The sequence below is a fragment of the Mytilus edulis genome, chromosome 2 (assembly GCF_963676685.1).
Source record: "Mytilus edulis chromosome 2, xbMytEdul2.2, whole genome shotgun sequence".
NCBI classification, from domain to species: Eukaryota; Metazoa; Mollusca; class Bivalvia; order Mytilida; family Mytilidae; genus Mytilus; species Mytilus edulis.
In genome coordinates this window covers 7,254,279-7,279,773 of record NC_092345.1, presented here as the reverse complement: position 1 = coordinate 7,279,773, position 25,495 = coordinate 7,254,279, and the positions used below count along the sequence as shown (strand labels likewise).

The window sequence follows — 25,495 nt, the reverse complement described above, 5'->3', positions numbered from 1 at the left end:
ATTCTATGAAACATCTATTAAGTTGAAATTGTATGGAAATTGGGAATATGTCAAAGAGACAACAATTCGTTCAAGGGTAGAACTAAACGTTTGCAATTAAAATTGCCAGAAACTTTTCAAAGCTAAAACTGTCGAAACTTGCAAGAGGTCCTCACAATGCCTGATCTTTGCAATATTTCGAATATAAGGGAGGAAAACATATATATAAATATATATATTAACATTAACCTAAGTGTTCCATTATTTGTTAAAAAAGGCGAAAAAAATACTTTTACAATGAAAAGGTCAAAAAGACAAATCATCATGGAAAAAATAAATAAACGAGTAGACATATTTTTTTTGTAACATTCACCGATGAACGAACTGTCTGTTGACCTTTTCATTCTCATCTGTTATAATGTAGAGAATAGGTACAAGCGTATATAAGTAGCTGAGTGCCATTGTTATTTCAAACCTGACTTTTTTGGTATCTTGTACTTCATTGAGGTAAGGCATTGTTGTATAACTTATTCAATTAAAAAAGTGGTATATCGTTTAAAAACTTCTCTTTAATAATTTGGGTTTCAATTAAGTTTTATCGTTTAATTGAGCCAGGAAAAAAGTAGAAATTTATTGTTTAAATTTATAAAACACATTACTATTTACATAAAATTGGGAAAGGAATTGGGGAATGTATCAAAGCGGCAACAACCCGACCATAGAGCAGACTATAGCCGAAGGCCACCAATGGGACTCAATGTAGCGAGAAAAACCCGAACCGGGAGGCGTCCTTCAGCTGGCTTAACGACACTAAATAAAGGCAACAGTAGTATACCGTTGTTCAAAACTCGTAAATCTATGGACAACAAACAAAATTGGGGTAACAAACTAAAACTGAGGGAAACGCATTTAATATAGGAGAACAACGACACAACATTAAAATGTAACATACACAGAAACGGACTAAGCATTAGACAAAATCCGATGAGAATAACAAATATAACATCAAAACCAAATACATGAATTTGGGATAGAAAAGTACCGTGACACGTCTTATAGTAATGTGAATTCACACTCAAATATAAAAGAAAACAAACAACACAACGGAAACACAACGTTAAAATGTTACACACACAGAAACGAACTATAATATAACAATGGCCATTTCCCTGACTTGGTACAGGACAGTTTTAAAGATAAAAATGGTGGGTTGAACCTGGTTTTGTGGCATGCCAAACCTCGCACTTTAATGACAATGTTAAATATAACATTGAAATGACAACATAATAGTACAGGACTACAATACAAATAAATAGGAGAACGCATTAGACAAAGAAACACATGATTAATAGATAACAAAAGGCATCAGGTTTAAAATTCAATACGCCCACAAAAGACTCACCAGTGAAGCCCAGATATAAAAGATGGAAAGTGAAAAAAAGTACAAAGTTGTACAGCACTGAAGATCAAAAGTTGAAAAAGCTTGTGTCAAATACGGCTATGTTTTTATGCTTGGGATAAGAACATCCTTATTATTTAGAACAATTTATGCTATGCAAACAGTAAATTTTATCAAATGAATATACATTTGTAATAGATATACATAATGAAACTGAAGTATTTACTATACTATTAACTTATTACAGAAAACAAAACCCGAATACATAATGCAAAGACCAACACAGAAAAATAGACACACCCGACATAGGCCTCAACGCAAAAAATCACAAAAATCTATATAACTATATAACTGCTTAACGACACTAAAAATCAGCATAAGTTTTACAGTCATCTCTGGGAACTGATTTACTTATACGACATGTCTTTTTTTTTATGAAATTTTATCTAGTACCTTTCCGCTTTTAGTTTAAAAATAATACTATAATTCCTTAACGCAATTCTTGGTGGAGCGACCATTGTATAATTTCTAAGATGCTTCTGCATCATCCACATAACCATGCAAATGGAAACAATATACATGCTTGAACACTGTTTCAACGACTACAAGGTTTAAACGCACAAATAACTACCAATAGGTTTTTATAGTTGTCTCTCATACCCCAAGTCTTCAGCCTTAAGCATTGACCCTCTATGTTAATTGAAATGTGATTAAAATATTTTGTAGAAAGAACAGAAATCAATTATGTTAAGATATGTTGCAATGCTTTTCGTTGTTATTTTTGCTGTGGTGAGTGCATATGATCCTGTTTATGACCCCGTTTATGGAGGCGGTGTCGCCCCACAATATGGAGGAGGCGGTGCCCCACAATATGGAGGTGGTGGTGCCCCTCAGTATGGAGGAGGCGGTGCCCCACAATATAAAGGAGATGGTGCGTCCCAATATGGAGGAAGTGGTGCTCCCCAATATGGAGGAGGTGTTGACCACTATTATGGAGGGCAGGATCAACCTGTACAGTATGGTTATGACTACTACAAAAAGCATTGCCCTTGTAGCAAATCTCATAAGAAAATAGACTTTGGTAAGTTATTAAATAAGGGTATACTTCTAAATTTTGACTAAATTTTAACGTTGAGATAACTTTAGATATTTGTGTAAGCTGCAAAAGCTTTGAAAAGTATTTCTTTCCTCTACATGTGTTCAAACCTTGAGTCAAAAGTGTGTACTATTTCTAGCCGTCTCTTTTACTTCTTTAATTTGTATTGTTACATTATGATTGAAAAGTTGGTTTATTTTTAACTAGATAATGAATACAACATTGTAGTTTTGTATAATATAGATGTTAAATATAGGAAGCAACTCATTGTAAAAGTTGCAGTTTTGTAATGTTTTTCATTTTACTAAAGTATTATCTCTAAATAAGATTTTAAGAGCGTTTTCAGTAATTACTATAAAGGCAAAAATTAGGCTAAAAAATCCACATGACTTTAAATGCGATTATTTCCTTGATTATTTCGAATCCAAAACAGAAAAAAAACATATAATGAAGGTTACCTAGGTATTCCGTTATATAAATAACAGGATACAATGCAATTTCAAGTGCACACTTTCTGTAAAAGACTGAGATACATAATAATAATTATATTCTATGCTTTTTAGTGTTCGTTATCAAATTGGTAACTAAAAACTATAAACCACGAGGCAACAGACGTCGGAATTATTTCTCTATTCATACTGACGTTTTAGCAGTTTGTCAGGTAAGTCATAAGTGAATGTTTATATTTGTACATTTTTTTTATTTTACCTTTTCCAAAATACGTTTAAATTAGATTAGACCCAGTTTTACAAATGGATATGAAATTTCCTTAAAGACTTTTTTCTTATTAGGTATGCTGTTTTAAAATAAAGCAGAAGAAAAAAAATCAACAAAAATACCTTACTCCGAAGAAAATTCAAAACGGAAGTCTCCTTTATTAGATGTCAAAATTAAAAGCTCAAACACATCAAACGAATGGTAAAAACTGTCATATAAAGTATCATTCGGCGATATAAAAAAGTAGAAGTTATATGAATCTGCTATTTCACCATGTGTTTATTTCTTATATTGTATGTGTTTAGAATGACAAGAAAAAGAAGCCGTTCAGTAGGAGAGGCAGCAGCCAACCAATGGCTAGACTTGAAACACTTAAAAATGTAGGTGCCGGTTGTGGACCTTTTGATGGCATGCGTGAAGGAAAATGTTATATCGTCAGAGGTAAATAACAACTTTTTAATACTTTCATTTTCGGTAAACTTAAATGTAGATAGACTTTTCGAATGCACCAAATGTTTTTTAATTTACAGGTATCTGGTTGATAGTGCTGCTTGTCTCTGATCTCGTCATCTGTCCGCTTACTAGTGCTTTGGTAAATTTCACATGTTTTATTAATTACCTCCTATGATAGAAATCTATAGAAATCATAAAGAAGCGTAAAAATTAACTCTCATTTAGACATACTTCACTATTCTTTACAGTCCTTTTGTTTTTTTTAACATATATACACTTCCATTGAAAACAATGTAAAATGAAAACCCAAATTATACACATCCTACAACACTGTCATTTTACATTGTTTTCAATTGAAGTGTTGTAATACTTTTTTCAAGGTGTATATATTCACACGTATTGAATTACATATGAACATTTGCTTTTATTTTTTTAATGTGTTTCTGACGAAAGTAAATGAATAAGTGTGCTTCAATTAACAAGTTGTAAATTGTACTTTAATTGAACTGTCATGTGATAAAACAAATTATTAAGATATACAAAACAAGCTAAACAGTACGAAAAGCTGATATAATTAAAATAGCATAGCACATAATGATCGATTTATTCTGAATGACTAGTTTAAAATTGTAGAGCTGACTACAGTTTTATTGGAATTTAAACCTCATCGCGCAACATATATTATGCTATGCTGTTAACACTCAACATTTCTCAAAACATTAGATTAACTATGGTACCAAAAGTAAACGCATATATTGTAGCAACCATTGATCATCAGAAAACGAAACAGTAGAGTTATTAAATAAATGCTGTTATTATTTAGATTCATGTTCAATATATACTTACTTTTATCAATTCACTTAAAAATCTATGATTTCATATTGATATTAAACGATGAGCAATAACTGAAATATGCGTTTCTATGCATTTAAACACACATCATTGCTTTAGGGGAGAAAATACTGACCCATCATCTTTTTTGAAGATTCAGGAAAAAACGGCATTTATTATGCAATTTGGTTTATTAAAACAATACTATTTATATTTAAGGGTACACAACAAAGCCAAGTCGCTACAGGTATTTCAACATAGACCAATGTCATCCTCCAGAACGTGTTCACTGCGGCTATCCAAAGTGTCCTTACTATTGATGAAGCTGTTGCAAAAGAAAATAAAAGCTACTAAATTAATTGTTTTATTTTTATATTGTGTAACATGGCCATCTACGTGGTTTTTTTTTATTTTAGGACACAGTTCAAAATATTGTTTAATGTGAATAGTACAAGTTATGTGTTTTAGTCCAATCTTAATTGACTATGATTTTCAGTTATCCTATCCGTTGGTTTTCTCCTGGTACTCCGGCTTCCTCTAACCATAACGAAGGCCGTTGGTTTTCTCCTGGTACTCCGGCTTCCTCTAACCATAACGAAGGCCGTTGGTTTTCTCCTGGTACTCCGGCTTCCTCTAACCATAACGAAGGCCGTTGGTTTTCTCCTGGTATTCCGGCTTCCTCTAACCATAACGAAGGCCGTTGGTTTTCTCCTGGTACTCCGGCTTCCTATAACCATAACGAAGGCCGTTGGTTTTCTCCTGGTACTCCGGCTTCCTCTAACCATAACGAAGGCCGTTGGTTTTCTCCTGGTACGCCGGCTTCCTCTAACCACAACGAAGGCCGTTGGTTTTCTCCTGGTACTCCGGCTTCCTCTAACCATATCGAAGGCCGTTGGTTTTCTCCTGGTACTCCGGCTTCCTCTAACCATAACGAAGGCCGTTGGTTTTCTCCTGGTACTCCGGCTTCCTCTAACCATAAAAACTGACTGCCACTAAATAGCACAAAAGTGGCTCTTAAAAGTAGCGTTCAAACACCAACATCAATAAATCATAAAAAAAAGGAGGGAGATACAAAAAGAAAATTTTATACTAAAAGGTTAAAAAGAATCCGACAAAGTTTATACACTAACGTAATTTAAAATATCAAGGGAGAAAAAAGCAAGACATGAAAAAAAATATTTCGTGTTTAGATGCAAATAGTCAGAAGTTTTAGACTTTTTATCTGTTTCCAAGATACAAAACAAGTATATTATATTATGTCTAAAAGAGGGACGAAAGATACCAAAGGGACAGTCAAACTCATAAATCTAAAACAAACTGACAACGCCATGGCTAAAAAGGAAAAAAGACAAACAGAAAAACAATAGTACACATGACACAACATAGAAAACTAAAGAATAAACAACACGAACCCAACCAAAAACTAGGGGTGATCTCAGGTGCTCCGGAAGGGTAAGCAGATTATGCTTCACATGTGGCACCCGTCGTGTTGCTTGTGTGATTACAAATCCGGTAAATAGTCTAATTCGGTAGGTCACATTTATGAAAGGGAAGGGGATTGTAGTTACGACGTAAGGAACATATCCGATATCATTTGTGAAACGGTTATTCCATAACGGTCAACCAACTCGTGATGGCGTCCGTAAAATTTACGAAGGGATGATTTCAACTTCACCATTTGGAACTCTTGGTTTAATAGCTTCCTTGTGAGCAGTAACCCTCTATCAAAAAAATCATGATAGGGAATGCAAGCACAGGAATATCGTATCAATTGGGAGATATATACCCCGTATGCAGGTGCTGCTGGAATGTTGCTACTTAGAAATGGAAAGTTCACAATTGGAAAGCTGAAATCATCCCTTTTGTCGTAAAGTTTTGTTTTCAACCGACCCTCATTGTCAATTTCTAGATGTAAGTCAAGATATGAAGCCGACTTAACTGTATCTGTTGTATCCTTTATCTCCAATTCAATGGGATAGATGCGTTCCACATAGTCACCAAATTTTGAATTGTTCAGTGAAAGAACGTCATCTATATAGCGGAAAGTAGAGTTAAAGGATATTGCTTACTTCTTATCTTTCTCCCTAAGAAGTTCCTGCATGAAGTCAGCCTCATAATAATAAAGAAACAAGTCGGCAAGTAGAGGGGCACAGTTTGTTCCTATTGGGATGCCGATAGTCTGTTGCAAAACACGTTCTCCGAACGTTACAAATATGTTGTCAATCAAGAAATCAAGCATCTTGATAATATCGGTTTCAGAGAATTTTTTGTTTGAATCAGAGTGATTCTTTACAATAGTTATCAAAGGTACCAGGATTATAATTTAGTACGCCAGACGCGCGTTTCGTCTACATAAGACTCATCAGTGACGCTCATATCAAAATATTTATAAAGCCAAACAAGAACAAAGTTGAAGAGCATTGAGGATCCAAAATTTAAAAAAGTTGTGCCAAATACGGCTAAAGTAATCTATGCCTTGGATAAGAAAATCCTTAGTTTTTCGAAAAATTCAAAGTTTTGTAAACAGGAAATTTATGAAAATGACCACATTATTGATATTCATGTCAACACAGAAGTGTTGACTACTGGGCTGTAGATACCCTCGGGGACGAAACGTCCACCAGCAGTGGCGTCGACCAAGTGGTGTAAATAGTTATCAAAGGTACCAGGATTATAATTTAGTACGCCAGACGCGCATTTCGTCTACATAAGACTCATCAGTGACGCTCATATCAAAATATTTATAAAGCCAAACAAGAACAAAGTTGAAGAGCATTGAGGATCCAAAATTTAAAAAAGTTGTTACAAAGTATGATTTATCCCTCCCTTAGACAAGATACTTGTATCTACGTTGGCCATTCTTTTTTATGAGGCAAAGTAATACCAACTCTTTCAATTTGTCTTTTAGTTTGGAATGTGGAATACTTGTGTAAAGAGTAGAAAAGTCAAATGTTTTAATACTGTTACAAGATGAAAGAGAGTTAGATTGTATGTACTCTAAAAGATCTTTGGAATTTTTAAGTATCCACATCTGATTCACGCCACCTCTAGAATATGCAGTTTCACAATAACTTTAAAGGCCGTCTTTGATTGCTGATAAAATAGATGTTAATAATTTAGAAAGAGGTTTCGTGGAGCACTTGGAAGACCCAGCAATATACCGTTGTTTGTAAGGACACTTATGTAGTTTTGGTATCCAACACAGTGATGGAAGATCCAGTTCTTCATCTTTGGTTGAAATACCAAAGGAACAAAGAACAGACCTATGATTATCCAGGATTTCCTCTTTGGTAAGTGTCGTGAGGGTATATGTTGAGTTTCCAAGTGAATTGTCTATACCTAATTCGTTTATCAAGCAATTAATGTAGTGACTTTTACAGACAAAAACGATGTTATTTGGGGCTTTGTCTGCGGGGACAACAACATATTTATCATGGAGGTCGGATAAGTGTTTAGCATCATTTGGGTCTTTAAAGATTGACGTAGCATGGGCATTGATGGACCCATTCAGTTTCTTAATTCTGATTTGTATTAACGACCTCACTGCCTTAATCCATTCGGATAGAGTGTCTACGTCTTCTTTTTCACGTTTAGCCCATTGCCTGGTATAATCCTCGACTGAGTCCATCAAAATTTTAAAGTTGTATTTCCAATTGATGGATTTAGGCTCACGATATTTCGGATATTTCGTAGAGAAGTGTTATTAACAATGTTAAGGTCACCGGTAATAACGTGGCCAGCAGGATTATATGTGAATTGGGAACTAGCACAAGTGCAATCAGGAGGTTTAGACTTGAAGTCGTCAATATCGAGATTTTGCAAAACGCGTTTGTAATTGAAAATTTTAGTTGCAATAGGTTTGGTATAGGTATAAGAAATTATTGGTACAGACTGGTCTTTGAAATAAGGTATTTTCGATTGAACTAATTTATGATGAAGGATATTGCCTAGGTTGACGCCATCGAGACCTTTGTTGGCAAAGGAAAGATTTAGAAAAGATCTTTTCTTTTTTTCATCTTTTCCAATGCGAACTGGCTTGAAAAGTCTGTGACTTGCAATATCTGAAATTATAGCTTGAAGTTTGTATTGGTTTGAATGAGGGTTTGTAACAGTGGATTCCAAACATAAATTGAACAGAGAATGAAGTTTTGAAAGGGGTAATGAATAAAGTTTCGTGCGAATGTGATGAATACCTAACGGCTTTTGTATGAATGACAGCAAGTCATTAATAGAGACATCATGCAGAGAAGGTGATGTATAATGACGATGACTATGACTGCGTCTACGTCGAGGAGTCGAGTTGAAAATATTCATCACAACCGAGTTACACGAAGGAATAGATAGAATACCTTTACCATCAATTTTGTCATTGCAGCCATACGGTGTTGCAGTTCCCAATTGTCTAATCCAGTAGTCTTCTTTTTGTCTACGGAGAGTCGTTGAAAGATTAGTATTGTTAGAGCTATGGTATATCTTTTCGATAATGCGAACTGTCATAGAAACGATGGAATGATCGGGCTGATTGAAATGCTGGTATAGAATTCGTTAGCATTGAGGTTAATGTCTGATCTTTGACCGCACATACGTTTGTTTAGCCTTCCTTTCGTTTCACCGACGTTTACCAATCCGCAAAGGTTGCACTCTAATCCGTAGACGACATTTATCGATTTACAATTCAGATCATCGTAACTTCTGGTAAAATATGACTTCTTGGTCAAACTGCTAGTGAATTCAGCATCTGTAATTAAAATAGCAGAAGTTTTGCAGCCTTTGGTCTCACATTTTGAAATGTAACAGTGTTGTACTGTGTCATCAAAAACCAAAATGTCTTTAAGGAGAACTGAACATGGCTGTATATGTGTAATATTGATATTGTCACTAGAACGATGATCTGAATGAGTCGTGTTTGAGATATTTGTCATGTCTGGTGATGAGGGGACACCTGTCATATCAGACGACACCGTGTCCATGGTGACGTCTGTTTCGGACTTTTTTATACTGGGCGACGTCCAAGCCAGTTTCCTGTTTGATCTTCGTAAGTTCATGCAATTGTAGTTTTGCTACTGGGCGGATAATGTCCTCGGGGACATAATGTCCACCAGCAGAGACATCGACCCAGTGGTAATAAAAGAGGGACGAAAGATACCAAAGGGAGAGTCAAACTCATAAATCTAAAACAAACTGACAACGCCATGGCTAAAAATGAAAAAGACAAACAGAAAAACAATAGTACACATGACACAACATAGAAAACTAAAGAATAAACAACACGAACCCAACCAAAAACTAGGGTTGATCTCAGGTGCTCCGGAAGGGTAAGCAGATTCTGCTCCACATGTGGCACCCGTCGTGTTGCTTATGTGATTACAAATCCGGTAAAAACGAAAGTGTTAAGAGTTTGGTAGGTGATTACTTGTGAATAGGTCCTTCATCTCGATGACGATTTAAAGGTACTGTTCTGACTGTTAACTCTTGTCCTTATGATTATTTTTTTTGCTTTTTGCGTAAAACGTCAATTAAAGGTTTCTTTTTTATTGATGAATAACCTGGATACCGAAATCTAATTCCTGCATAAGAAAAAGTCTATACCATTTCATGAAAATACACTAATTTGATGTGATTGAACTTTCGTTTTTGTCATTTGATTAAAGACTTTTCGTTTTGAATTTTCCTCGGAATTTTTTTTTTTTTTACTTTCTACTATACAATACAATGCCATACAATATACATGTTAGTTTAAATAAACGAGGCACCGAAAGGCATAGTAATTGTGCACAATTTTGGTCAAATAATGATAATAGGTCACATCAACAAAACAAATACTTTTAGTAAGTTAAACAGATGTTGATTGCGATACCAAGGAAGATATTAAAAACCCATGAGTCGGAGGGACCTCACATCAAGACAAAACATGAGAGACGATAAAAGGACAAATGAGTACAAAAACACTTCAAAGAAAACTAAAGACTGAACAACACTAACCCGACCAATCCCGAGGATGATCTACGGAACGCAAGGAGGTGTTGTCTCGGAAAACATAAAAAAACGAATGCATAAAAATTAGACGAAAGGTATCAAAGCAATTCGGAGAAAAGTAGGATATGGTTGTGAATACGACGACGGAACATATCTGTCGTCATCAATGATACAGATATTCCATATATAACAGAGTTAACCTGATACTGGATTTGGTTTGGTTTCGTTCCTGAGTATTCCGATAAGTGCATGTCCCTGTACATGGTCATATACCTTCAAAGTAGGTATATCGAAATGTTGATTGTGTTTTTGTTTTTTGGATTTAAATGGTACATCTGAGATAGCTTTTGGTGAATTATTATCAACTTGCAATAAACATGTACCTAGACTGAGGACAGTTTATAGTTTGATAGATTGAGTAAATACAAATTCAAAACTGCCCATTTGACTCTCTAATTCTGATATATTTCCGATATTGTCACTCACCCATTATAAATTGCAATACGACGACGTATTCACAATGGTTGACCGTTATGGAACAACAGTTTTACAAATGATATCGGATATGTTGCTTACGTCGTAACTACAGCCCCCTTCCCTTTCATGAATGTGACCTACCGAATAAGACTATTTACCGGATGTGTTTTAACATAAGCAACACGACGGGTGCCACATGTGGAGCAGGATCTGCCTACCCCTCTGAAGTACCTTAGATCACCCCTAGTTTTTGCAGGGGTTCGTGTTGCTTATTCTTTAGTTTTCTATGTTGTGTCATGTGTTCTATTGTTTGTCTGTTTGTCTTCTTTCATTTTTAGCCAGTCGTTGTCAGTTTATTTTCGATTTATGAGTTTGGCTGTCCCTATGGTATCTTTCGTCCCTCTTTTGCAATAATAGTTTCAATAATAGACACACCGAAAGGCAAAGTAGTTGTACAAACTTATTCTCGCTGAATCATATCATAATGATTGTTCATATTAACAACAAGTTTTCTTAAAAGGTTAAACAGAGGTTAATTTAGAAACCAAATTAAAGGAGACATTCAAAACTGTAAGGAAAAATAAAAAAAAAAATACCGAAAGGACAAATAAGAACACAAAAATTACATTGAAAACTAAAGATTGAACAACACGAACCAACCTAAAACTGTGGATGATTCACCAAACTCAACAAGGTGTTGTCTTTGAAAAGTTAGCAAAAAAAGGAGAATTGATCAAAGATTAGGGAAAGGTACAAAAAAAATATTTAAACTCCTAAATCAGAAATAAACTGACAAAGGCATGTCATAAAAAGGAAACTTAAAATAAAATGAAATTTAAAATCATGAACCCCATACAAAACCGGGGTCATCGCAGGTGCTCAGGAAATGTTAGCAAACCATGATATACATGGGGCATATTTCGTGTTGCTCATGAAAGGAGAAATTCCTTAATAATTGTTATTCGGAAGATCACATTTGGGAAAAAGGATGATGGGATTTTTGTTACTACAATGGAACATATCTTTTGACATCAGTAAAATACATATTCCCGGTAGTAGGAATATATATTGAAAAAGGAGTTGTCAATAAGTTCGATGACCAAATAAAATAACTTTTTACCAAATATAATTGATGCAAAATTCGTGCATTTCGAAAATTTAGTTCTTCGGTGTATCTTAAAACTTGTATAGAAAATACTAAAACGTTCACGTTTGACCAACATAAGCTTAAACCGAGACAAAGCAAGGAAAAATCTTCTACAACGGAAAATGAATCTTGATATTTTGATTGCTTTTTTATCTTCTGAACCTAACAAGCCTTTGATTTGCAACAATTTTGGCGTCGAGCATCACTGAATATGCATTGCTTGTCTAAAGGAGGGACGAAAGATACCAAAGGGACAGTCAAACTCATAAATCTAAAACAAACTGACAACGTCATGGCTAAAAATGAAAAACAAAAACAAAAAAACAATAGTACACATGACACAACATAGAAAACTAAAGAATAAACAACACGAACCCCACCAAAAACTAGGGGTGATCTCAGGTGCTCCGGAAGGGTAAGCAGATCCTGCTCCACATGTGGCACCCGTCGTGTTGCTTATGTGATTACAAATCCGGTAAATAGTCTAATTCGGTAGGTCACATTCATGAAAGGGAAGGGGATTGTAGTTACGACGTAAGGAACATATCCGATATCATTTTTGAAACGGTTATTCCACAACGGTCAACCAACTCGTGATGGCGTCCGTAAAATTTACGAAGGGATGATTTCAACTTCACCATTTGGAACTCTTGGTTTAATAGCTTCCTTGTGAGCAGTAACCCTCTATCAAGAAAATCATGATAGGAAATGCAAGCACGGGAATATCGTATCAATTGGGAGATATATACCCCGTATGCAGGTGCTGCTGGAATGTTGCTACTTAGAAATGGAAATTTCACAATTGGAAAGCTGAAATCATCTCTTTTGTCGTAAAGTTTTGTTTTCCACCGACCCTCATTGTCAATTTCTAGATGTAAGTCAAGATATGAAGCCGACTTAACTGTATCTGTAGTATCCTTTATCTCCAATTCGATTGGATAGATGCGTTCCACATAGTCACCAACTTTTGAATTGTTTAGTGAAAGAACGTCATCTATATAGCGGAAAGTAGAGTTAAAGGATATTGCTAACTTCTTATCTTTCTTCCTAAGAAGTTCCTGTATGAAGTCAGCCTCATAATAATAAAGACACAAGTCGGCAGGTAGAGGGGCACAGTTTGTTCCCATTGGGATGCCGACAGTCTGTTGAAAAACACGTCCTCCGAACGTTACAAATATGTTGTCAATCAAGAAATCCAGCATCTTGATAATATCGGTTTCAGAAAATTTTTTGTTTGAATCAGAATGTTTCTTTACAAAGTAGGATTTATCCCTCCCTAAGACAAGATACTTGTATCTACGTTGGTCATTCTTTTTTATGAAGGAAAGTAATACTAACTCTTTCAATTTGTCTTTTAGTTTGGAATGTGGAATACTTGTGTAAAGAGTAGAAAGTCAAATGTTTTAATACTGTTACAAGATGAAAGAGAGTTAGATTGTATGTACTCTAAAAGATCTTTGGAATTTTTAAGTATCCACATCTGATTCACGCCACCTCTAGAATAAGCAGTTTCACAATAACTTTGAAGCCCGTCTTTGATTGCTGATAAAATAGATGTTAATAATTTAGAAAGAGGTTTCGTGGAGCACTTGGAAGATATTTGGTACCGTGTATGATATTATATCAGCCTCAGGAACTGTTTTACTCCTTGTCGTTAGCAGTACCAATGTGCATTGGTAGGAACACAGTCAAACCTACACCAAGTCAGAAATATGACCGTTGTTGTCCATTCGTTTCACGTGTTTTATCATTTGATTTAGCCGTTTGATTAGAAACTTTCCGTTTTGATTTTTTTGTTGTTTTACTTTTTTCTATATTGTCAATAATATCGGTTAAGACTGACTGTCTAGATATATGTAGAGTTTAACCAGGTCAAGAAATATACACATTTCATATACAACAATACGACAAATAACAGACAAGTAAACAAGTGTTGGTATGTCATTTTGTCTGCCCATAAAAGCCTTACGGTTTATTTTTCGATTTAGCCATTTATGTTTGATTCTTAAAATAGTCTGCAAATATACAGTGGCCTATATTACAATTGAGACAAATACAAACAAGACTAGGGATGTTCTATAAATCATATACCAACACATAGCAATCTACCCTAAAGACCGTCTAGTTAAATCAGACAATAGAACAAGACATAAACATACCAACCACTTTAAACAAATTCAAACAAATAAAGACTCTTACAAGTTGTCTTTCTATAGATATAGGAAGATGTGTATATCCACATACAATAGTACAATGGAACCTACGACCTACATCAGCAATCATTTGTACAAAGGTCGACGGCTTCAAAGAGCAGATCTCTCTATCTGCTCTTTCACATATATTCTAAAAAAACTGCATAACATGTACATAGTTTTACCGAGAAATTTACATAGGATAATAACAATTCACAACAACAAAAAAGAGTTTTTAATTAAATCACTGTTATATTTATTGTGTCTGTTTATTTAACGCATCAATGTAAAAATATCGGAAATTGATGAGACTGTCATTAAAGTGAGAGGGTTAGCGCTATAGAACCAGGTTTAATCCACCATTTTCTACATTTGAAAATGCCTGTACCAAGTCAGGAATATGACAGTTTTTGTCCATTCGTTTTTGATGCGTTTTGTTATTTGATTTTGCCATGTGATTATGGACTTTCCCAATTGATCTTCCTCTAAGTTCAGTATTTTTGTGATTTTACTTTTTTATATATATTTTTTTTTTCCATGCACCAATTTAATGTAACGTAATATTACTGAACATTTTATTTCTTTTAAATTGTAAATAAGCCACGCGTGCAACGGCACGTTTTAGTCAAAGTTGTTACTGAGTGCAGAAATACGAAGATATATATATATAAGTATCGCAGATCAAATTAATTCGTTCATAGTGTGTTAATTTACGTTTGTTTTATGAGTTAAGCATTCCACTTGATATCTTATCGTGTGTTTTTCTATGACTACTATTGTTTCAGAAAAAGGTAGAAGGTTTGGTACCATTCAAACGTTTAATACCGCTGCCAATGTTAGCACCTGTCCTAAGTCAGGAATCTTATGTATAGTAGTTGTCGTTTGTTTATGTAATTTATACGTGTTTCTCGTTTATCGTTTTTTAATATAGATTAAACCGTTGGTTTTCCCCTTTTAAAATGTTTTATGATGACAAAAACATCTGCCTAATTCATACATCAGAAATCGGTAAAATGCTACTCCCAACATCTGATTCATAAAGTCTCTACACGTATTTCAGATAGATAAGACATGAGCACGAATACAGCTCATAGGAAAAGAAGGTTTGTATAGCATATGACAAACAAATCAATATAATATTACTTGTAAATACGCTTACGCTTTGACACATTCCCCATTTCCTTTCTCAATTTTATTATGTAAAACGTAATCAATAAAGTGTTTGCTTGACACCCTAGTATTACATAGAACAGATACTTTAGCTTGTCATTTTTATTAGAGGGGGTTATGTCTCTAGATATTTACTAAATGTTTATGAAATCTTAACTTCATATTGGGTATCATGGATTGGGGCATAGCTTTCAATCATAGCTTTCAATCAGCAAATATTAATTGAGTATTTACACTCCGTATAACCCCGATACAAATGAAACCGGCCGTTGACGCGTTCGAAGCGATAATCAGGACAATATTTAGGATGACAACAATTTGGAATGCCTCTCTAGAACTTATTTGAGTATATATAAATATGTCAATGTGCATGCTAGTTTATTTATTCAATTATACAATTGTTGTTAGTTTTAAATATTGCATAGAACGTTTGATAAAACTGCTAGATGCAAAACGCACAGACATGGTGCAATTTCATACGTTTTATGAGATAAACAATGCTGAATATCTTTTCGTGCATACACCTTTGCGTATTAATACCTTAAGCAATAACAAATAACTATACTTTGAATTACTACGTGCCTTCAAATGTTCCCTAGAACTAAGAATAAACGCAATATCATAGTAAATAAGTTTTCTCTTACTGTATTGTTCGTTCCACTAAATGTGTCGCGTTCGTTGTGCTTTTTAAAAAAATCACTGTACAGTTCGTTGACAAAAACCGTCACAAATCACTTTCTTGTCAAGGTATTCGAGATGATGTCGGCAACCCTTTTTCTGTATTTTATTGTAAATGTTTATCCTTTAAATTAGTCAAAATAGTATAACTTAAGTCACCAGTCACCCAAAGCCAAAATTGCAGTGTTCAACCAGCGTACATCTGATAGGAATGTTTCTATTGAAAATTGGGACTTTCAACGTTATTCCAGATGAAATGAACAGTTGATAAATATATTCCAGAGGAAATAAAGTTTCAAAAAGTATAGAACAGTCATTAAAACATTAATGACTTCCTTTTCACAATTTGAGGCTCTTCAAAATGCTGATGTTGGTCCAAATTCGCATAGACGAAAGCAGACATAGGAGCTCGTTGAACTTTGTTTGCCGAATGCCTTTGATGGCTTTATCTATGGGTGTTTTTTTTTTTTTTTTTTTTTTTTATTTATACATATAAAGCTTTTTAGATGTGGTGTGATGGCCAGTGATACAACTTTCCACCAAAGTTTAAATGAAGTGGGTGAATAAAGCAATTATTATAGTTCAATGTACAACATTTAACAGTGAGGAAAACCTATACCATATAGTCGGCTATAAAAGACACCAATATAAAAAAAATGTGAAAAAATAAAAACGAGAAAACTAACGGTTATTTATTTATAACTTATGTATATTTATCAAAGAAAAAAAATATGACAGATCTATATGACCTATGTTATACAGGCCCATGACGTAGGACCGACACGAAAAAATGCGGCGGGATTAAACATGTGAGCCCCCAACCCTCTCCTTAACCTGGGACACTGGTGTAACAGCACAACTTATAAAAAAAAACACATAAAAAACCCTGTACAGTTGCAATTGGCTCAACTCAAAATGTCGGTACAAGGCACAAAAACCATATACATAAAATTTCGACAAAAGAGTAATTGTAGTAACTGATAGTTATTTCAAAGCGAATTAAAACTAAGAGGTAAATCATGTGTATCTAAAGTATTAGTCTGTGATTATGTTCCAGACCGTATGAGTATTTGGACCGTACGAGTACGGTCTGGGCCGTATGGTACTTTTTCAAATTACTTATACGGTCGGACCGTATGCGTACGGTCTGACTTATATTAAGAAGTATACATAAACTATCGTCAAAGGACGAATGGGAATATACGATACAATGTCTCGTGTACTTTACGAACCCTTGAAAAACCTTTTGAGAGGTCCATAAATGGCCTGTTGAAAGGCAACATTTGTGTCCTTATTCAATTTACCTCATTTTATCAAGTGGCAGTCCAAACTTTTCTGACGTAATTCCGGAGGGCCTCCTTCCAGGACATACATGTAGTATGTGTTGCTACTTTGTGCTTATCTTGAACGTTAAGCAGACAACAATCAGCTATTACGCACGCGTGTCATTAACAAATAAAGGGGTCCAGAAATTGTAAAGTATCAACTGTGAAACGTTTCAATTTTTTATTGATAACTATTAAGACATGATAAAAGAAACTAAGCAAATGTGTAAGGTTAGGTTGATGGTTACTGATTGATGCTTTGCTCAATTGCATAATTTACCGATGACGCCAAAGGTAACTGGGGAATATAAATATGGTCCTTTTGGTCTTCTCCGAAATAAGTCAAAATTTGAATGAAATGCATATGGGTGGGTATAGACTTCTAGGTGCTTAAAGTACCAGAATTACCAATCATGTAAATTTTCGCATCACAGTAGAAAGACTGTAATGTTCGAGGAAACTAAGCATTATCTTTATACCTTAAAAAATAAACAAACAAAAAATACATAATCGAAGAAAGCAATTCAGTTAATATTAAGAAGTATCTCTTCATCTTTATATCTTTTCATTCAAGAAACTGTATTACTATTGACGGCTATAAGTTACATGTTCATTGTATACACATATTCTCTAGCCTTAATGTAACTCTATTGTAATCTATGACCCCCTTGGACCCGCCTCTGAGATTCAGACCAAAAGCCTATAATCCATTAATTGTTTTTGATTGCCGTCTACATCAAAAAGAAGATGTGGTATTGAAACAACTCTTCGCAAGAGACCAGACGACACAAAAATGAACAACTATAGGTCCCTGTACGGCCTTCAACAATGAACAAAGCCCATACCGCATAGTCAGCTAAAAAATAACACAGAAAACTAACAGCCTACTTTTTGCAATAGTGAACACAAAAATATATATAACCACTGATTACAAGCTCCTGGCTTTAGACAGGCACATACAGAATATGGCGGGATTAAACATGTTAGCGGGCACCTAACCCACCCCTAACCGTACATTGACTGTCGTATGGTAAACATTTTCTGAAATGCTATCAAATTAGATATTCGGACGTGTGTATCTGTATGCTTAGTCATATTTGCATCTGTCGAGTTAATGTATTTCTACCAATTCAACTTTCGTATACATAAAGATTTTTTTTACATGTACAAAATACCTCCAAGAGTGTTTCGACAATACAACGGATATTATGGGTTGCTGTCTGCATGTTATGGTGGTAAATTATTTATTTTTTAAACATGCATATTGGTTATAATCATATCAAAGCATTATTTCATACACGTAAAATTCATTGACAAACGCAATATTGTGTCAACGAAGCGTACAGTATAAAAAGGTGTAATGACAACGAAGCGTACACAACATGAACATAAAGACACTTTAAAACGTGTACTTTTTTGTTTCTAGACACAACACAAACATACGACCTTTATAAGTTTGTAAATTTTAACTATGAAATTTTCAAATATGTATGTTATAAAAACTATGAGGTACAAGAAACATTAAGTTTTGAATATTTAAAAATACCAAGCACGTTTTATCATTGATATCGTAGTGCGTTATTTGATGTTTGTATATAAAAATTCCACATATTTGAAAAACCTTTTAGTAACTAATGAGTATTATGGCAAAGAATATATTGGAGCAAAATATCCGAAGAATAGATATTGGATTTTCTTTAAAAGTATTAATTTCTTACTGTCTGAACTCAGTGTTACACGATGTGTTCGATTCGAGCGCGTCAACGTCCGGTTTCATCTGTATCGGGGTTATACAGGGTGATTCACCTATTCCAAATCGTGTGTTAAAAAGGCGAAAAAATATTGAAAAGGTCAAACGGTTTCAACATCATAAAAAATGAATACACGAGTATACCTATTTTTTTTTTATTAATGGTCACCGAGGAACGAACTGTCTATTGACCTTTTCATTCTCATCTGTTACAATGTAGAGAACCAAACATACCAGGTAAAAACGTATATAAGTAGCTGGATGTCATCACTTTTTATTCAAACCTGACTTTTTTGGTATCTTGTTCTTCATTGAGGTAAGGCATTGTTGTATACATAACTTATTCCATTTAACAAGTTGTTTATCGCTGAAAAACTTATCTTTAATGTATTGGATTATTTATCATGTTTTACCATACAATATAGTAGATACTTATCTTTTTATTCACATAACAAATTACTATTTAAGTGCCTGGTAAAACAAATAATCTAAGAATTGACATGAGCTTTACAATCATCTCTTGGAACTGATTGACCAATACGACGTGTCTTTAACTAAGTCATAAGAGGGTAGTTTTTGTGGCCTTAAATAAATTCATACAATAATACTAGTCTGCTCTAGAAATGTTAAGTTTTTGTCATATTGCATATATAGCTAAACAGTGAGACTGAGTTTGTATTTTCATGGCGTGTAATGCATGAATAACATGAGACATCAAACTTGTCGACGCAACAACTCTCTCTCCCTTTGACAATCATGCTGCCTATCGGATTAAGATTATTCCATTTTTCTCTAAATAATGTTCCTCCAAAATCTCACCAGTACATTTTTCAAAGCATTTTGTGTATGAATGTTTATTTTATGCCTTTACAATCTTTGATTTTTTTTCTTGAAATCATAATATAGTTCCTTTCTTTAATACTTGGTGGACTGAAGATTGTAAAATTTTCTGAGATGCTCCTTTGTTATTCACAGTATCATGCAAATATAAACAATATAAGTGACTGATCACTGTTTTAATTATTGCTGGGTTAAAACGCACAAATGACTTCCAATACATTTTAAATAGTTGTCACCCATAACCCCGATATACCCTCTTCAACGTGACCCTCTTCGTTACATTAAATGTGAATGACATATTTTGTAGACAGAACAGAAAACAAATATGTCAAGATATGTTGCAGTCCTTTTCTTTGTAATTTTTGCTGTGGTGACTGCATATGATCCTGTATATAACTACTATCCTGGAGGAGGTGGTCACCCGCATGATGGAGGAACAGGTGGCGACCCCCATCATACAGTAACAGGTGGTGACTCCCATCATACAGTAACAGGTGGTGATCCCTATCATACAGTAACAGGAGGTGATCCCCATCATACAGTTAATGATGGTGATCCTCATTACGTTGGAGGTGGTGCTCAATATGGGGGAGGTGGTGCCCCACAATATGGAGGAGGTGGTGCTCCCCAATACGGAGGAGGTGGTGCCCCACAATATGGAGGAGGTGTTGATCCCTATTATGCAGGACAGGGTCAACCTGCACAGTATGGCTATGATTACTACCAAAAGCATTGCCCGTGTAGCAAACCTCATAAGAAAATTGACTTTGGTAAGTTATTAGATCTGCATATATTCTATTACTAAGAATAGCATATGAAAGGTTTTGTAGCATGTACAATTATTCAGAGTCATCTCAAATTTAAAATTTATTTAAAATTAAGTTATATAAGATACACTTTTAATGCAAAACCCTAATGGGAACATAAATTTCATCAATCAGTTTTGTAATGTTAAACGTTTTTGTATAGTATTGACTTCCAGTGTTATTGAAAACGCATCTCCAGTAAACTGTTTTGTTAGGGTAAAAGCGTTAGAATCATTTCTATTAAGGGTCAAATTAGGATAACAAAATAGACAAGACTTTATGTGCGAGTTATTTCATGTATATTGTAAAGTGAAAAAGAAAGAAAACATAATGAAGTTTACCTAGTGTTACCGTGGTTGGGGGCCTTAGTTTTGACCAAATATTTGGTGTATAGTGATTATAGTAATAAAACAATAAAGAAAAACATGTTTTTTCCCCGCCAATGTGATTTCAAATACACGATCACTGTTATTTAATAGATACATAATGATATATTCAATACTTGTCAATTTGCAGTGTTCGTTATCAAATTGGTTACTAAAAACTATAAACCACGAGATCACAGACGAAATGGATTTGTTTCTATTCATACTGATGTTTTGACAGTTTGTCAGGTTAGTGATATTTATGCAACGAAAGCATCTGACACAAACATCATGTAACATTTATTTGATAAACCATCTAAAAAAGTTATAAAGTTTAGCATATTATTATATATTTTATATAAGCACTGTCACACATTAACTTTTAGCTGGGATTTCATATCTTGCAACCCTGACGTTTTGCCAATTTTTATGTATCCATTTGAAGCAGTAAGATATTAAATATCAAGTCGAGTTTCATTTTTTTTAATGAACTTATAACGAGTTTTACTAATGCATAGGAAATTTCCGTTAAAGTTATTTAATAATTAGATATACTGCATTTAAATAAGCATTACAAACCTTGCAGAAAATACAACCTAAAGTATTATTCAGCGATATCTACAAAAAGGAATTTAATTAATCTGTCATTACGAATTTTATTTATCTCTTATATTGCATGTGTTTAGAATGACAAGAAAAAGGAGCCGTACAGTGGGAGAGGCAGCAGCCAACCAATGGCTAGACTTGAAACACTTAAAAATGTAGGTGCCGGTTGTGGACCTTTTGATCGAATGAAAGAAGGAGAATGTTATATCGTCAGAGGTTAATAGCAATTTTTAATTTGTTTCAATATCATATCTAAGAATTTCCCACACGATCCAAATATCTGGCTATGCTTTTGATCTTCTAAACCATGTTGTATATTCTAGATTTTGATTCATGTGTAGTATTTGTTATACTTACTATATGTAGACTGGATTTCAGTTGAATCTAAGACCTACAAGTTGGCTTGTCTCGATTCCCCCCCTTAAGCCTGCAATATGCAAGGTTCAAAGAAAAAATACTAGTCGATTTGAACTCAAAATTATGAGTTCGCCTGTGAAGTGTTATCTAATCTAAGGTATTTGGTCCATTTGAGTGTGTCGGCCTATCATACAGTACTGTGTTATTAGATCATATGAGTAGTTTATTATCTTAAATATACAGCTCTAGATAATGAACTGCTGGACATAATTTTTTTCAATCAATGATGAGGAGCACTAGTAAGTGGTACATTTGTTTGCTCATATTTTTTATCTATATATTGTAGTTTATGTTAAACCCAAGTCCTGATATTGTATTTAAATGCACCAAGTGTATTTTGATTTACATGCATTGAGTCAATATCGCTGCTTGTCTCCGATTACATCATCAACTCGGCTTTTGAACACGTGATTCCATAAAACACATTTCTTAAATCGACCTTGATAAATTTTGAAATTATTGAGAAACGTACGAAAGATATTCCTCAGACAAATCTGACTGAGTAATACCTCAATTTTCATAATGGTTCTTTTTTAACTTACACATTGAAATACATATGAACACTTGCCTAATTTTTGCTAGTGTTCATGACGAAAGGAAATGAATAAGTGTGCTTCAAACATAAAGTTTATCAAGTGTTATTTTAATTGTACTGCCATCTTTAATAAATGAAAAAACGTCGTGTTGAAAGTTTTTTTGATATCTTATCGAGTGGCATATATCATGAAATATAGTAAACACAAAACCTTGATCAAAACATTAAACTAATTATGATGTAAAAGGTATCCGCATATAAAGCAGCAATATATTTGCTCTTCTTTAAAATAAAATAATATGCAACGTTAGGAAGATATGAGAAGATTTATATTGCCACAACTGTCACTGATAGTGCAGAAAGCATTTTGTTATATCTTGATGTGGTCATGCCGAATTGCTGTCAAATAAATGAACTCGTAAATAACATCATCTCGTTTTGATAATATATCGCCTATTTTGTTATTAAGCCGCTATTAGGTTTTCATGCCGATTTCAAAAGACTATAGAAAATAACTGTCTGTGATAGAAATGTCATTAATACTATTTATATTTTAGGGTACACAACAAAGCGAAGTCGCTACAGGTATTTCAACATAGATCAATGTTATCCTCCAGAACGTGTTCACTGCGGTTATGCAAAGTGTCCACACTACTGATGAGATTGTTGCAAAAGAAAATAAAATCGATTAAATTTATTGGTTTTTTTTATTTGATGTACGCACTTTGTGGTAATATTTTAATTGTAGGACACAGTTCATGACATTGTTAGAAATTGTACCCAGTCATATGTTTTGGCCAATAAAAAAAAGGAAGTTACAAAAAAAGAATTAAAACTGACTAGTTGACGAACGACAAACATAGTTGACACAAAATGCAATTTAAAGCAGGAAAACAGAAAAAAGCAAGACATATAAAACAAAAAGGAGCCTGTAATTCAGTGGTTTTCGTTTGTTTATGTGTTACATATTTGTTTTTCATTCATTTTTTGTACATACATTAGGCCGTTAGTTTTCTCGTTTGAATTGTTTTACATTGTCAGTTCGGGGCCTTTTGTAGCTGACTATGTGGAATAGGCTTTACTCAATGTTGAAGGCCGTACTGTGACCTATAGTTGTTAATTTCTGTGTCATTTAGGACTCTTGTGGCGGGTCGTCTCATTGATAATCATACAACATCTTCTTTTTTATATTTACACAAATATTTCGGGTTTTTATTTTAATGTAAAAAGGCTTGAACTGTATTCTTTGCATTGTCTTTGTATAACAAAACAAAACGTGTATATGATAAAGTTCAAAGTGTGGTATTTTTATAACTCAAGGACGGTTCAATATTGTCTATTTTTACCTACTGATGGTCCAACCTGTAAAAAGTTCATTGCATATGAACTCTTAAAAATATGAAAATGACTTTTAAAATGTTATAAAAACATATTAAAAAAAAAAGAGGCAGGAGTTTACAGATAGCACAGTACGTGAACTGGTAATTGAATCGTCATACAGATTGACAGTTCGTTGAAAATTACTCATCAAACTTCTTTTAAATAAATACGACACTACTGACTAACACATATTTTATTTGTTTAAAATTCTTTAAGATCTTACAATTTTCATTAAAGTCCAAATCTCCAAGTGTGCATTTTTACATGTACATGTCTATTCATCATGCACTATCTTTAATACATAAACGAAATAGACAATTTGGCTTAATACCATTCATTGAACATGATTGTTGTCATAATTATTTCTTTTTTTATCCTATATTATTTAAAAAGTAACTTACTGTGTGTCCCTTCTAATGGAATTTTTCTTTTTGTTCATGAGTATTCTGATAATTGTATGTCCCTATATGTACATGGTTATGAAACCCAACAGTAGTTGGCAATCTTTTTTACGGTAATTTGGGTTTGAATTGTAAACGGATAATGAACACGCCAAAGAGCAGAACATTCTACTCATGATAATCGGTCATATCAACAAAAAGTATTTCTACTAATGTTACACAGGACTTAAGGTACTAAGTGAAACATTCAAAACCCATAGGTCGGACGGAACTCACGTCAAGACAAAGAAATAAAAAATTACGATTTGTACAAAAACACTACGTTGAAAAGTAAAGACTGAAGAACACAAACCACACCAAAATCTGGTTATGATCTACGGATCACAGAAAAACTTTGGAAAAGAGAGAACGAATAAATAAAAGAGAAGCGAAATGTACCAAATGAACATTAAAACCAATTGTAACTGACAAAACCATTGCAAAAGAGGAAGTAGTAAAACAAAACTGAAATCAAAACACATAATGGAACAACACGAATCCCAAACAAAACTGGTGAATATCAGTGAATCCGGAAATGTGAGCAGATAATGCTGACAATGTTGTATGGGCTTTGCACATTGTCAATGCCGTACAGTGACACATAACTGTTGATTTCTGTGTCATTTGGTCTCTTTTGAAGAGTTAATTCATCGGCAATCATACCACATTCTATATTAATAATAAATTGTATTTGTCATTCCGATAAATAGATAAAGGCAGATGTGGTGTGAGTGCCAATGAGACAACTCTCCATCCAAATAACAATTTAAAAAAGTAAACCATTATAGGTTAAAGTACGGCCTTCAACACGGATGTCTATTCCTTAACAATATGAAATAACTTGTCATTTGAGCATTGCAAAAGTTGTTCAGGATTGTTCAAATATAAAAAAGAAGATGTGGTATGATTGCCCATG

General features: G+C 34.0%; 2 protein-coding genes across 2 annotated transcripts; both read left to right on the top strand.

The window, feature by feature from the left end:
* The first annotated feature begins 399 nt into the window (after window positions 1–399).
* LOC139510465 (uncharacterized) lies at window positions 400–4,834 on the top strand. The gene is made up of 5 exons (XM_071297044.1): window positions 400–486; window positions 2,105–2,459; window positions 3,038–3,135; window positions 3,497–3,632; window positions 4,695–4,834. Exons 2-5 carry the CDS (start codon window positions 2,123–2,125, stop codon window positions 4,793–4,795), a joined length of 672 nt encoding a protein of 223 aa, XP_071153145.1. The 5' UTR covers window positions 400–486; window positions 2,105–2,122; the 3' UTR covers window positions 4,796–4,834.
* Window positions 4,835–20,341: 15,507 nt separating this feature from the next.
* On the top strand, window positions 20,342–23,456 carry LOC139510464 (uncharacterized). Its single transcript, XM_071297043.1, has 4 exons — window positions 20,342–20,800; window positions 21,353–21,450; window positions 21,888–22,023; window positions 23,317–23,456. The coding sequence occupies exons 1-4, from the start codon at window positions 20,356–20,358 to the stop codon at window positions 23,415–23,417; spliced, it is 780 nt and encodes a 259-aa protein (XP_071153144.1). The 5' UTR covers window positions 20,342–20,355; the 3' UTR covers window positions 23,418–23,456.
* The last annotated feature ends 2,039 nt before the right edge of the window (window positions 23,457–25,495 follow it).